This window comes from Meles meles, chromosome 7, assembly GCF_922984935.1.
Source record: "Meles meles chromosome 7, mMelMel3.1 paternal haplotype, whole genome shotgun sequence".
NCBI lineage: Eukaryota > Metazoa > Chordata > Mammalia > Carnivora > Mustelidae > Meles > Meles meles.
In genome coordinates, this window is record NC_060072.1 from 51,536,030 (window position 1) to 51,551,393 (window position 15,364).

The following is a 15,364-nucleotide window of genomic DNA, read 5'->3' on the forward strand; positions in this document are numbered from 1 at the left end:
GTACAAAAAACTATAATCAGAAGTCAGTACAGATACTTATAAACCTGTCCCCAAGGACAAGTTTTAATTCAACCTTTCTTGTATGCCAGCATCTCTTAGAATTCATTTCTTTGTTAAGATCCGGGTAATGACAGCAGTTTTCTGACCAAATAAGGCAGCAATTCGGATACATGGCCAAAATCTCTTGATGGTTTAAAAAACCAAACAAACCCATGTTGATGATGATGGAAGGTACAGGTACAAAGAAACAGAAGAGATGGGAAAGGTCGTATGTCAGTTTCTGCACTGAGACTGTTCTCTAGTTCTTGGCTTTGCTGAGCTGAGTACTGCCGTGGACATCCTACAGTTCCGGAGAGGCATAGGCAAGCACTACCGAGCGGCCCAGGTTCAACCCAGAAAGGGAAACCAGAGTGAAGGCGGTGCTGGCTGATGAGGACATGCTAGTGCTCCAGAACAAGACAAATAAATGCGCAGGGAAGGATAAGAAGAGCAGAAAGGCAGGAAGCCTGTGGACAGCCGTTTGTTCCATCTCTGTCAAAAGACAACCACCGATGACAAAACAAGGCATTTTTGAGTCATAAAGAAATGCTTTTAAAATTCAGACTAATTGACTTTTCCTCACTAAAAGTTCCAAGGCGATGGTTCGCAAACGAGAACAAGCACCGTAATCCCACGGACGGCTTGCTAAAACAAAAATAGCTCAGGCTCCATCCCAGAATTCCTATTTCAGTGAGTCTGGGAGGAGGCCTGAGAATGTGTATTGGTAGCAAGTTCCCAAGCACTACAAACCCTGCGGCCGGGGGACCACGCTTTGAGAAGCACTGTTCTAAGTACAGTACGTGACATTGTGGGCCTGTGGATTCCAAGATCCCAGGATTATGACTTAAAGAATTGGCTGAAAAGCAAAGTCTTCACCACCTCACTTTTTCTCCACACACATAAAAAAACAAGTCAGTAGAACAAACCAAAACATTTAAATGAAAGATTTCAACAACCAATAATACTACGCTGAAACTCGTCCGTACAGATGACTCTTAAAGGGGATTTCATCCTTGAGCAGCAGGGAACGCCTACCATATTTCCCTGGAGACCAAACCTTGACAACCATAGACGTTTCCCAGCACATTGTTTAACAGAAGCCGAAGGAATCAGCATGGTATCATTCCTACATTTTTGTCCACAGAGCTATCATCACACTGGAGCTCCCCCAAGTCCGTATTTGAAGCCCCAAAATGTACAGAAGCTACGGAGGAGTGTGCGGAGGGGAAAGCTGAGTAATGCTGCAAATGCCATTCCTCCAATCTTCCAGATCCCTGGAGGCCTTTCCTGGGGCCTGGGCGAGGGAGAATCCGGTATGACCCTCGGATTAGAGTCCCTCCGTGCAAACGCCACTGTATCTGGCAAAGGCCAGATAAAAAGCCCTCTATGCAAAATACACATGTCAGCTGGGAGGAGGCCAACAGATCAGTCTACGGCAAACTCCAAGGGATGGTCCATAGATCTGTGCTAAAAATAACCAGGAAACAGAGAAGAGAGCATTTTTATAAAGAAATTTTATTGCATAATTTCTGTATACAATAAACATAGGAAAAGGGTTCTTTCAATGAAAATCTCATACATTTTTCAAAAGTTTTGAATTGTTTGGAGAAAAATTATTACAAAGCTATCTAAGACAAAAATATCTGACCTTCAGAACAAGTAATAATCCCTTTCATAATACTCCACATTTAAAACAAGGCATTTCAATTCGATTAACATGGAGAGGCTTTTAGATTGCTATGTCATTTGCATTAAGTATTTCAATGCATCTAAGAAGTAAAGAGTTTAAACATATAGAAATGTTCTCTAATGTAATATATACTGCTGCTTTCTTCAGATCCATTCTGCATGATTAGATGGATGTCCTTTTTACCTACCAGCAGAAACCTGCATCTCCTAATGGTACAGTAAGGGCTGAGTGCAGAGAGGGAAAGTCCTGTGCATTTCCTATGTTAAATGGCACAACTCCCACAGATCACGTACACCTTGCCATATTGACGCAGTTCATTGCGCTCCATATCCTGCAAAAATAAATCTAGTGCTCGACAGCTGACATTATTGCTCACCAACGTTTTAGTAATATATTTCTTTAACATAAGACAGAAATATACTGAAAGTTGATACCACTTAAACTCAAAAGCAACCTGGAATTAAACCACATGCATATAACCCACGTTTTGGGGGGGGGGGTTTTTTGTTGTTTTTTTTTGTTTTTTTTTCGATGGATGTTGCGTTTTCCCTAAAGTTGATGCTGGAAAATGTGGTAGGAGAAAAGCAGGCTTTCCTTGGAACAAAGACAAGGATTAGAAAAGGAGTTTTTTGAGGGTAATGTTAAGCCTGATAATAAAAACGAGAGAACAATGAGAGTCCAGAATCTCTGGGGAGGGGGAAGAAGCCCCTCGTTTATCTTTCTTGTCTACCTCGACACGGTGCTTGTGTCCAGCAGAAACCTGGGGCAGGCTACTATATGTAGCTGGAGCAATGGGAGAAGCGCTATGTGGCCCAAAGGACAGATGTCTACTGTGGCAGCAAAGTCCAGGGAGACCCTCTTCTTTAGCCAATCCCACATGGGATCCTTGGGTCTCTGGGAAATGATGGGGCTCCTCTGTGAGGTTGGGGCGGGCTGCTAGGATGGTCTGGGGGCTGTGGCTTCCATGGTCTTAAATCTTATATCTCAATTCAAGAAGGACGCCAGGGCCTGAAGTCAAACAGCTGGGGGCCAAAGAAGGAAGAACATGACTCATCTGGCATGGTGAAGCTAGAGTATACGTGACAAGGAAGTCACCAGAGTATCGGGCAGGGCCTCGCCAGGGAGCATGTGTAGACACGTGGAAGAATGTGGCCGTGACCACACTGCCACTTGGATTTGTCACTTTTCATTTTAACTTCTCATTGTTTCTCATTGTAAAACTGTCAAGTGTCCCTCTTTCTTATTTTTGTCTTGGTGCTTACAAGGTAAGATGTCAGTTTCCATAAGCTTTCAAAGATTTACAAAAGTAATATTTAAAAAAAAAACTACATTGCAGGATTAGCGTCTGTGGCTACAAACACAGTATCTGTCCACCATAAACTGTACCCTCAAACCTGGCTATGGCAATATCATCTTAAATCATCACTGTTCATGCCTGTGGAAACCTTATCATGCACAATGACATCCATTCCGGCAAGCGTTACACACAACAGAGCAGAGTTTCTCAGAGTAAAACCAGCCATATTGCTACAAAGAAAAACTTCTGGCTCTTGGCCCGACTGTTTCCATACCAATCAGCTAAGCCAACCTCTCTCTGCTTCTTTCCATTTCAAATACTTGGGCTTCAGCCTTTGAGGCAGTTAGAAACCAGATCAGTTTAATTTTACGACACCTATCTTAATGGTACAGCAATACAGTAAATTTGCCCTGAGAGTGTCAATTATTTTACAAATAATGTAAGTCTTGGTTTTTAAAGAAGAGTACGCATGGAGAGGCTAAATGGCTTGTCCCCTTGTCACACAGCAGGGTGGGAATTGAGCTCCTGGTTCTTTCCATTTTAACCCCCCCCCCCCCCCCCGCGTCATTCCAGAAGTCACCCAAACTTCTGTGCACAAGATGCCCAGCTCTGGGCTCTGTTACTTGGAGTCTATTGTCAGCTTCTCCGCTCAGCCCTGGGTATTTCAATGCCCAGGACTTCTCTTTGGTCCTCTGGGCTCTCTCTTACTCCTGCTGCCTTGATGAGGTGTGTTGTCCCAGTATTTTATTTTACACAGTGGGATTTACCAAAATGCCCTCCCAGCTGCAGCTGGTGCTAGGTGTGGAGGGACGGACTTCAAAAAGGCCATGTTAGGTGCTCTCTGTGTGGCCTTTGGGCAAATCGGCATTTTACCGTTGTCTTACATTCCAATGTTTTCAATGGAAAATAAAATAAAATAAAGGCCTCACCGTGAGGTAATATTTACTTCCCCACCACAACACTCACTGTAACTCTCTGCCCCCCCCCCCCCATCCTTAGATCTGGCAACAATTTAACATAAGGAAAGACTTTAGACCTTCACACCCTTTTAGTGAGAATAAACGACCTTAGCTCAAACTTTCCAGAGCTGAGCAGTCTCCTCAGGCATCCCTCGGCCCTGTCTCAGGTAGGCCTGCCCAAATGCCGCCGGGCCACGTGTCCTGCAGGCCTGCGCCCGGAGCTGGGGGCTCTGCTCTCACCACCGCGGAGGGGATCTCTGGTGGGAACCCCGAGCACCCTCCGTCTCCTAAGCCAAGGGGGAGAAATCGCTAAAGCAGCTGTGTGCTCAAAGAAAACAATGCCAACTGGTACTCAGGCGGCCTGGGAAAGCGAGCCACCACGCCCTCTCCACTCGCTGAAGGGATAAAGGGTTCCCGATCTAGTCAATAGCAAAATACATGGACAGCTAGGGCCTCTGTCTAAGCCAAAGAAGAAAAATATCGATAGCACAAAACTGCCCTTCTATTTCTTGAAAAAATAGATCTAAGATAGACAATTCAGAGTATTTGCTGTTTTTCACAAGCTGTGTGTTAAGTACACTTGTTTGCCCTGCTCTCCGGTACCCTACAGCTCGGCTCTGTCCCCCGTGGGGGGTGGAGGGGTTGCCCCACTGTTGCCCTCGGCGCTGCTGCCCTCGGCCGGTGTGAATGACAGGGAAGCCGAGTTTATGCAGTATCTCTTGCCGGTGGGACGAGGTCCGTCGTCGAAAATGTGCCCAAGGTGAGCGCCGCACTGAAAGAGAAGAGCGAAAACGTAAGGGCAGCGCGTACAAAGCCGGCTTTGAGATGGGCTCACGGTCAGCCCAGCCGCCGAAATGGATGACCAGCCTGTAGGGAAACGATGGAAACCATCATGGGTGATTTCTCGTCCGCCTGTCAATAGCCGCAGAGATGGTTTCTGGCAGGCTCCACACCACATGCTGAGAATTAAAAAAAAGCTAGAACTGTGCATATCAGAAATCATTTAGAAGCCACTGTATTTTTTGATCTATTAAGTCTCTCAGCCAGCTGAAAAATGACTGCGGTAATTTTATGAATTGAGTTGACCCCTGATCTCCCCTTGTAAGAAACATGGCAGAAGAAAATCTCTCCCCCCTGGCATGACTTTTTGGCTGTGGATGGGTGGGTTTCAGATATGCACAAGTCCACCAAAAAGATACTGTTTAACTGGCCATGACGGAGGTGCTGTTTGCGTTCATGGGCAGTAAAACTTAACATCAGACAAGCCCTGGATGTTCTCGGAGCCCAGCAAAGCGATGGCAAGGCTCAGCAGATGTGTGCCACGGTCACCAGGACTGCAGGTGAGACAAGGAGAAGTGCCACTAGCCCACATCCTCTTTTTTTTTTTTTAAGATTTTATTCATTTATTTGAAAGACAGAAATTACAAGTAGGCAGAGAGAGAGAGGAGGAAGCAGGCTCCCTGCTGAGCAGAGAGCCCGATGCAGGGCTCGATCCCAGGACTCTGGGATCATGACCTGAGCCGAAGGCAGAGGCTTTAACCCACTGAGCCACCCAGGCGCCCCCCACATCGTCTTTTTATTCTGGCGTCCAGGAGATGGAGCGCGGCTGGCTTCTCTACCCAAGTGAACTGCATTCTATGCGGGAAGGGATAGGCTCAAATCCACACTCCTGCTAATCCAAAAAACTTGGGAAGGAGAAGAGGCCCCGAATCTGGGCAGAAGCAGAAGGAGGGATGATTGCCTATGACGGTGTTCCAGAGAAATGCAGCCCAGAGATTGTTTCTCCAGGAAGCCTGGCTCAGGGCATAGAGCCCCACCCCGAACCCTCCGAGGCTGAGTACGACTCCAGGAGACACCAGGGTATGTCTCACTTAGCTATCTTGCCCCCTTTCTGAGCAGGGACAGGAGTGAGGGAGACGGAGACATTAGTGCATCGTATTCAGACAGGCTGTGAATCCACATCATTTGTCATGTCCCAGAGAAACCAAAGCCTGGAGCAAGGGACTTCCATTCATTCATTTACCAGGTATCTAAGGAGCACCTGCTACATGCCAGGCTCTGTCTCGGACTCTGGAGATGCAGGCAACAATCCTGGACTCATGGAGCTTAACTTCTAGGGGGACAGGCAGATAACATGCAAAGAGATCAATTGACTGTCCAGTATGGTAGGTGGGAGAGGGGGAAAAAAGAGGAAGAGATATGAAGAGTCAGGGTTCGGGGCTGATACTGCAGGTATGATGACGAGGGGCTCTTCTCCTGGGGCGACTCTGGAATAAGAAGCCAAAGGACGTGAAGGAGTGGCTATCAGAGAAGCATTTCAAGCAAACAGGAGAGTCAAGATTTAGGGAAGAACATGAGAGAAAAGGCCTACAGATGATTGATTAATTCTTCTCACTGTGCTTGCTTGGTGTCCTCTTAGAAATTATGGGGAACGAGAGTAGGAACTGACATGGGAATTGAGCTAATGAACCAAATGGAGATGATGAGAGAGAAGTGAAGGATCATGCTTATTACAATGGAAAGAACTAGAATCTCCGTTTCTCTATCCTAAGTGCTACACTCAGTTCCCAGGGGTTCTGGAGTTATTAATAAACAGCACAAATAGCAACTCTGACTGTACGGCACTTCCATGTTAAAAGTGCATTCTTATTTTACTGCCAACATACTGTGTCAGCTTATTAAAGAACTAAAAATGAACCCTGAACTGATTTGATCTATTGCCTGGAAAATATGACACAGGCCTAAAAAACAGATCTTGCTCTATTTTACCACATTCTATGCAGGTTTAGGTAATATCAAGGCTGACAGCTCAGATTGCTTTTCCTTTCTATAAACAATTGAGGCCAAATTTCAGGCATCAGCAGCTAAGATGCACCAGTAAAAAAACATATGCTTACTCAATGGACACAGGAAAACACCTATTTCTCGCTGCCAAAACAGTCAGGGCGCAGGCCAACAGGAACCCGAGCTCTCGGTGACCAGTGTGTACGCACAATTATCAATCTCACGTGCAGCTCTGGCACTTTGCTCACTTGGCATCTGAGTGGTGGACTTTGCACATAAAAGCCTCAGATGGGTTTTCTGGTTTTGTGTTTTAATGAGAGAATACAGCTATCTGGACAAAATAAGTGACATTATCTTTCTTAATCATCTCCTGGGCATATCTAGAAAACAGTTCTGTTTACCTGACTCCAAAAATAAAACACAGTAAGGATACACTTGAAGCTATTTAGGAGTACTGATATGGTCTTCATTTCCCAGATCATCTTGAACAAATCCAACTTAGAGTTAATGTAATCTGTGGAACCGAGTTGCTTATTGGGCTGCAGTTTTGTCTGTAAAATCCGGAACTGGTGTTTTGCTTACACGGAAAGAAAAACACAGATTCTAGATGTCCCTAATCTGAAAGGAAAAGGGAAGGGGGACGAGGAAGAGAACACACAGTTAGAAAGAGGCAACAGTAATCGTTGGCAGAACACCATATGGGATGCGGATGAGGTAGGGAAATCCTCAGGAAAGGAGAGAGCCCCTACAAATGATAATGAGAGCTTCATCGTGCTTGCCACAAGATGTTCTGGAAGATTCACCCCAGGCTCCGATAACTGAGGGAGGAGCAGCATTGCAAAACGTAGCCAGGTGTGCGTTTCGGTCCGCGCCACCACACACATGCTCACCCCGATGCCCGCAGAGCCGCAAAGCGGTTTGTCCGCAGGAAGCCTAACCACACAGTGCCATTTCTGCTTCCCCGCCCGTCCCCCTCCCCAGGTATACCCAGTCTCCCATACACGACTATTATCCAGTTTCTTTGAAAAGTGCACAGGCTCTGAAGGTTCCTCCCCGAGGGGAGCGCACATGGAGCCCATTCTTTCCAGCCTCTACCCCTGGCCGAAGGCTGGGATGATGAATGGAAGTTGTCAGTGATGCATTGTTTCTTTGGCCGCCTGCGAGCTCTGCCTCCCCGGCCCCGGCCAACTGGCAATGTGCTGGGCTCTCAGCACACCTGGTTGTAACTGAAACAAACTGGCTGCCCGATGAAGAAATCTTGGAGACCTGCTGTTAATGATTTATTTCAGGGTAAAATCTTTGGTGTGCCTTTTGAAAGTTGTTTGAAAATGGTTACGCATTTGTTGTATAGGAAGCTACAAGCGACAACTGGATATTCTAGCTCTCATTCCGAAAAAAGCATGAGATGATTGTTCAAAAGGGCATTTTAGAGCTCCCAGAAGAATCCTTTATCATCGAAGCCTCCCACTCAGAAAATCTGGCAACTGGGGAACCTGCAGAGAACCAAGAGAAAAGAGCTCCCCACCCCCAGGTTCCCAAAAAGTGACTGAACATCAAATTTAACATAATTCCTTAAAATCTGACTGCAATTCTCAATCGTGTGCATAAGAAACACAAATAGTGCATTCAACACAGTAACATATTTCTGCACTGATGTATTTCCAACTGTCCTAGATGGTTTTCTCCCAGCTATGTCTAGGATGTTTGGGGGCTTTATTATTGTCATTTTCTCTTAAGTGTTTGATCTACAAGATGAAGCAGTTTCAAAGCGGGGGCTTTTACACTTGGGCACATGGGGCAGGATGAGAAGGAGAAAAGAGTTTAAGAAGAAAAGCAATTTACTTTGCCAGTAGTATCCTGCTTTCTCCCACCGTTATTGAAGACACTTGTGTGCAAGTAGGGCTCTTTTCCTCTGTGCTTGTGATATTAATCTTTTGCCAAGGAAATGACTGTGAAGTCACCAGTTTAGAATTATGATTTTACTGAAAGATCAAGAAAAAGAGAGATGGGCTGTGAGTCTGAAACCCTATTGTAACACATGGGTATCTTTAATCATCAGCAATATATCAGTTATCATCTCCAAAAGATTAATAAGGTTTGGGCTTTTACCAAAATCTGCTTAACTTTTGAAGAATGCCATGTATGGGTGGATATTTACCTTTCTGTTGATTTGACTGCCATAGAACAAATTAATAATGATCTAAAACAAACTTAAGGGACTCTACTGTAGATTCCAGCTAGTGACAGCAACAGGCAAAAGTAGATTCCAACTCGCGTAAACTGAGCATCTATCTGATGGTTTCCTTAAAGATGATTACCAAAAGTTAAGTAATTTATTGGTCTCCCATTTGCTGCAGATGTAGAATTTTGATCTAAAGAAGGAAGAATTCCCCAAGTATTACCAGGAAAGACTTACTTTTCTGAACTACAGCTTAAACCATGTAACTCTTACCTCTTTGCACTGAATTTAAACTCCTGACAAAGCACTGTTTAACAGGCTGGGCTCGGAGGATTAGGAAGAAGCTGTCAAACAATTATCCAGAGTAGTTCGTGAAGCTGGGATAGATGCAACATTATTTTATCACTAGATGAAAAGCGTCAATAAAACTTAAAAAAAAATCTTTGTAAATGCAAATTGTTAGAAAATTGCCACAGCTGGGGAGAAGATACTAAAGTGGACAGATTTAAGATAAAGACCCTCTTTTGAAGAGATAACTAGAATATAATTCCACAATTCAGCACGTAGAATAGGAAAAGCAAACAAATATGGTTGCAACAAAAATCAGAACGTAACAGGGCAACCCATTCCCTCTACAAGCAGGAGTCCTAACAGAAGGTCGGAAGAATCTCCACCACCCTTGCTGGTTCTCTGTGCTGTTAACTTAAAGGTCAGGCCGCATGCTGGGATCCTTACCCAGCAATTCTTTTAGAAGGACCTGACCACACTCTTTCTCTGAAAAGTGATGACAGTACTGAATCAATCTTAACAATCTTAACTTTCTCAACAAAATCTTAAAGTATCATTACCTAAAGAAGTCACGTGACACGTGGAAAAACTACAGGTTAGTATAAAGAGGTGGTAAGTTATGGCTCCCAATACATTTATAATTCCCACCCAAATACAAGGTCTAATTCACCACATAACATGATCTGTATCACAATTAAAAAAGAAAAGAAGAAAGAAAGAAAAGAAAGGAAGGAAAGGAAAGGACAGGAAAGAAAAGGAAAGGAAAAGAAGAATCCTAAATATCAGAGTAAAAATTAGGGACCAACAGAAAGAAAAAAAAAAAAAAGGCCAGGCAAGTAGGTTGAGCGTACTGGCTATGTCCACGGAAGCTCAGCTCATTTGTAGAAGACGGCAGCAAGAGGGTCTTCATGTGTAGATGCGGCATCTTTACCACCAGGAAAGAAGCACTCAGCATAAGGTATCCAACTGAGAATGTCTGAGGTATCTACAACATCTAACAGATTCTTCATCAGATAAACCACACTGTTGCAATTCAATCCAGAGAGAGGACAACCATCTGAATTCAAAACGGAAAAAAAAAATTTAGAAAGACGAGAAGTGGATCAGAGTCAAGTTTCCTATACCACTTCCCCCCAAAATGATGGGAGAAGCTATGGGTAGGGAGGGAGACTACATAAACTGAAAGAATAGAAGGTTAAGATAAAAGACAAACTGATCATGAAAAGTAGCATTAAGAATGAGAAACTAGGAAACAAAATACAAGTGTTTACTCTGTATGGAAACCAGTAAGTCAGTTATATTTTTCCAGTTGAGATAAAAAGGATGAGTGAGAAAATGGAAAAGAAAAAAAACTCAAGAAAAATGTAGAACAAAAGGAATAGAAATGTGGGGATGAAACATGCAAAAAAGAAAGGAAGGAAGGAAGGAAGCAAGGGACAGACAGACACCCAGCACACTTCAGTGAGTTATTACCACTCTCTGGAGGAAGACATCCCCTGCTCTGCCCACAGGAAGAAGAATCCAGGAAACACATCTTTCTTTAATGTTGGAATCAGATTATTTTCTCCATGAAACTTACTTCACAGAGGATCTATTCTTACACATGCCTTAATAGCATAAATTTCCCTCCCTCTTCTCTTCAAATTTAAGACTTTTATTTAAGAGGGAGCCACACACTTTCCAAATACAAGAAATGAAAGTGGTGGGGAAAGAAGTCAGAAGGGAGAGGTCAGTGTTGGTTCTTCACCCAAAGGACCTAAAGTTTAACAGTCACCTAGGCCTTTGACCAAAGGGCTGAGAGCTGTTCCTTGTTTAGCTTAATATCTTTTATTAATGTTGCCTGATTTGGGCAGCTTGTAGGTTTCGTTTCTCTTTGGTCACTGCAGAACCACTTCATCTTCATAATGGTCTTTTCTTGACCACTGCTAGTATTATTTCTGTGGCTGGCACAAAGGACCAAGTTTGTTCTATGAATAGGGCATTAAGGAAAGTTATTATCTTATGCCCCACTGTTTCTGTGCCTTTTTTATTTGGTTCTCATGGGACTCAATGTTTGAAAGTGGGTTCTGAAGAAAATGGAGAGTAGCAGTCATTAACAGCCTTTAAGGCAGCTTAAAACAAAATACAACTGTTAGTCTTAAAAGAGGTTTATTAAGTACTATGTACCTAAGTTATACATTGCTATGTACCATCCTACCGGGCTACTTTTTTGTCTAATATTTTACATTCCTGGGGAGATAATCATAATTAGTTTTTGTGGCAGTTTAAGAATATCAATTAAAAGCAATTAAATTCAAATATGAATTGAATTAAACTAAGTCATAGGACTTTTTTGGTTTAATGTGACTCTTTATGGCCTGTCTGTCCATCTATGCACCCTAGAGCTCTGGAGCTTAATGCCCAAGTTCGAGTCTCAGCTCTGCTGCTCGAATCGATGTAGCTTTAAACAAGGGTAATTGTCCTCTTTGTGTCTCCATTTTCTCAACTAAAAAATAAGAAAGAATAATAGTATGGAGCTCACAAGTTTATTGTGAGCATTAACCAGGGCAGCTTTTAAAAACTGCTGGTGTTCAGGCCTTACACAGGCCAACTAAATGAGAATCTCTGAGGGGGAGACCCAGGATTGGAAATTTCCAATGTCTTGCTCAGAGACTCATATCTGAGAGTTAAGAGTGGACCAAAAGTATGACCTAGCTAAAATATGAAATCTGCTTTTCAAGGGAGAGAGTGGTACTCATGCTTAGAAGACAATAAACTCACCTTTAGTGAAAGAAAGAGGAAAGGAAGGAAGGAAGGAGGGAAGGGGGGAGGGAGGGAGGGAGGAAGGAAGGTAAGTTAGGAAAGGGAAAGAAAACACAAATTCATCAGATGGTTGGGTACTAACGAATCTCCCTCCCTGCTTGGTAGTAAATATGCCACCTACTCCCTAAAACTCTTGTGCCTGATGAAGGGGGTTAAAGGGCAACTAGAAGAATGTTGAGGGAGGCCCACGTGGCAATCACTTTGCTATTTCAGCTGCCTGATGTGCCCCTTTACCTCTGATATGTACAACAGACATTCCCCGACAAACTTCTCCGTAATATCAATGAATTTCAGTGCCACAATACTCGGACCTGACATTTCGCTTTTGCAAAACAGATCAGAACAGGACTACCTACTCTAGACTGGAGAGTGCAGTTGCTCTTATTCTGTGTACAGAAGGTTCTGGCGATGTCTTTGAGTTTAAATACAAAATACCCAACAGTTCAAGCCTCGACATTGGCATGACAGATTAACTATCTTTGCCTCCTCGATACATGCTCATTTTCTCCCTAGAGCCAGCTCTGATTCAGTTAGAGCAGAGTGACAGGAACTAATTGGAACATCCGTGGAAACGAAGACAGGTCCATATACTAGAAGGAGAGAAGGCATTACGTTACTGCATATTTGCACTCCGAGCTCCTGGAGCCTACCACTGAACCTCCTCTTCCCACTGCCCATTCCCCAACCTCTCTTCTTGCACCCACATGGGGAAAGCCACCCCTGGGGTCTTGACCAACCATGTTGGGTTCATTACAGGTGAATGACACATGCACAGAACTGCAGGAAGAGGGGTATTCTCTAAAACATCAGATTATACACAGCCACATAGTGAAATCTTCACGGGCCCTAAGAATAGGCCATTCTCCACTGTACTGAGTCAACTGAAGATGATTTCCTCTACCATTTGCTCTCTATCTTTTTTTTAAAATAGTGTTGAAGCCAATGACTGGCATTCAGTTGGACTAACTGAACGTCTGAAGACTGAGATATCATTACTATATAGAGACTTCATTATGCTCCTCCATCCCTTTTATGATCAGTCACTTGGCCTTAGTTGCTATATTTAGCACAACCAGGAGTCCAGAAAGTGTTTTCAATGCAGAGGGGGCATCACAATGGGTTTTCAGGTGGGGTTAACTGACCTGAGAGCAGCTCGTTTCCACCCGGTGCATCCCGTAGGAAAAGTCGTCCGTGAATGTGATCGCATCCGAACTGATCACATCGTGGAATGAAGGCCAACCTGGAGCAGAGCAGCACCAGAACAAAACAGACAGGAGAGACAGACAGCCTTGGGTTAGAACGTCATGTTAAAGAACTACTACGCAAAGAACGAAAATCTTTAGTATATGACTCGTGCTTAACTTTTCCAGCCTGAAAGGTAGAGGTACAAAGCTGAAGGATAATATATTTCCCAAGAGGGCAACTCTTTTTTAAGAATAACTTCCTCCTCACTTCAGATCACGGTTGCATTGGGTGTTTATGTTTCCAGAAGCATTCTTAGACCATCCAGTAGTTTTCCAGAGCATCCCTGCATTTATAAATCTCTCTCACCATTTGGTCTTGCCTCTCATCTTCAGAGTCACTGGGCACTCACTAGGAGTCTTAACGGTATGACATTTTGCAAAACACAATCCAATTGTTCTCTCTCTCTCTTTTTAAAGATTTGTTTATTTATTTGAGAGAGAGAAAGCGGGCATGCACAGTTGGGGAGAGGGACAGACAGGGAAAGAGAAATCCTTACACAGACTCCTGCTGAGCTTGGACCCTGACACAGGGATTGATCCCAGGACACCAAGATCATGACCTAAGCCAAAACCAAGAATCAATACTCAACCAGTTGAGCTACTCAGGTGCCCCTCCCATTTTTAAAGTTGGTTTTTTCCTGCCCTTTTTTTTTTTTAAGGATTTATTTATTATAGTTGTTCTGACTGTTCACTTTTCACTTTCCATGCTTCTTTAGGAAGAATGCTTTTTCAGTACTTAGTTTGTGTGGTTAAAATACTAGAAAATGAGTATTCATAGTTTCCATCATAATCTAATTTCTCGGGGCAGGGCAATCTGGAAAGCAGCTTCTATCTATTTTATGGGCAAGCGGCTTGCTCACTTCCTAGAAGAAAACCATAGAGCACTGTTCATCAGGCATCTCTAGGGAGCACCTTCTCTCAAACAGCATCTTGTTCCAATTTTTATTTATTCGAATTATTTTTTAAATATGCACACACAGCTTTAAGAAACTCAATGATAAGGACCATAAGATTTTACAAATGTTTATGAGTGTACAGCCAGGTTTTATGTTCAGTACTTCTAGGCATGTTTTTACATATTTCCAGAAATTTGGTCGGGAGTTCCTGAGCTGAAGCCCAAAATGATGGAAGAGGTGTGATGCTGCCGAACTGCTGGTACAACTTTTTTTTCTCTTTCAGAAGCCAAATTTATTCCTGTAGAAAGGAGGAAGCCCATTAAAAACATGGTGCTTTGTGTTAATACCCAACTGAAAGAAAACAGAATGCAGGTCTCAACAATATGATTTCCAGTTTCAAACAAAACAAATTAGCTCAGGTCAAGTTTTTATAAGAAACTCCCCCAAGCCTCCCATCCCCCACTATGCAACAGTATAGCTTTCACAGTTGGTGCTGGATTTAACACCCAGAGTTGAAACACTTTCCAATTCCCTGATTGGAGTTCAAGATTGCTGCAAATCACCAGGAAAACCTTAACTTTCTAGATATAACATTCCTCAAAAAACAATCACATCAAGACACACCAGCACTTTTAAGAAAACTTCTCTCTCCCTGTTCTCTAAATTTTAAAGAGAATCTAAACGTATTCTAGGCTAGAGTTTTTGGTTTATAATGACTACTTGGCACATTTAGGTATTCTTCTTTGTTCAACGGCAAAAGTGCCAGTGGCTAGAAAAGAGAGGTTTAAAGGTGATGTTTGAAGACATTGAAAAATAATTTAGTTATGAAAAGAAAGAGAACACTCTATATTTTTTAACCTCCTGTGTTTTGACTCATTTGATTGCTAATTATGGCAACTAATATAATGGAAGGACATATTTGATTCAGTAGTAAACAGGTAAAGAGTTAGGAATATTTTTTTTAGTTTACCACAAAGCCACCCTCCAACACACACACATTTTCCTATTTCTAGAATTCAAAATAGGTATGGAGAAATGTATATAAAATATATAGATAGATCGTTCCGCTCCCATACTCCTTCTTCATGTTATGTACACTTATCTTGTTCTACTTATCATACTGGATTTTTGACTTATTTGTTTTCAGGTTTTCCTCTCTGATTAGGTGGTGAGCCCTTTGAAGGCA

The 15,364-nt window shown here is 43.0% G+C and overlaps 1 protein-coding gene across 2 annotated transcripts in view; it reads right to left on the reverse strand.

Moving 5' to 3' along the window:
• Positions 1–1,536: 1,536 nt before the first annotated feature.
• Positions 1,537–15,364, reverse strand: part of MSRB3 (methionine sulfoxide reductase B3) — a 164,831-nt gene continuing 151,003 nt past the window's right edge. For both annotated transcript variants that reach the window (XM_046010781.1, XM_046010783.1), the window contains 2 exons: positions 13,181–13,278; positions 1,537–4,757 (listed from right to left, as the gene is read on the reverse strand). In XM_046010781.1, the coding sequence (XP_045866737.1) occupies positions 4,590–4,757; positions 13,181–13,278 (266 nt within the window). In that variant the 3' untranslated portion in view covers positions 1,537–4,589. The remainder of the gene's footprint in view (positions 4,758–13,180; positions 13,279–15,364) is intronic.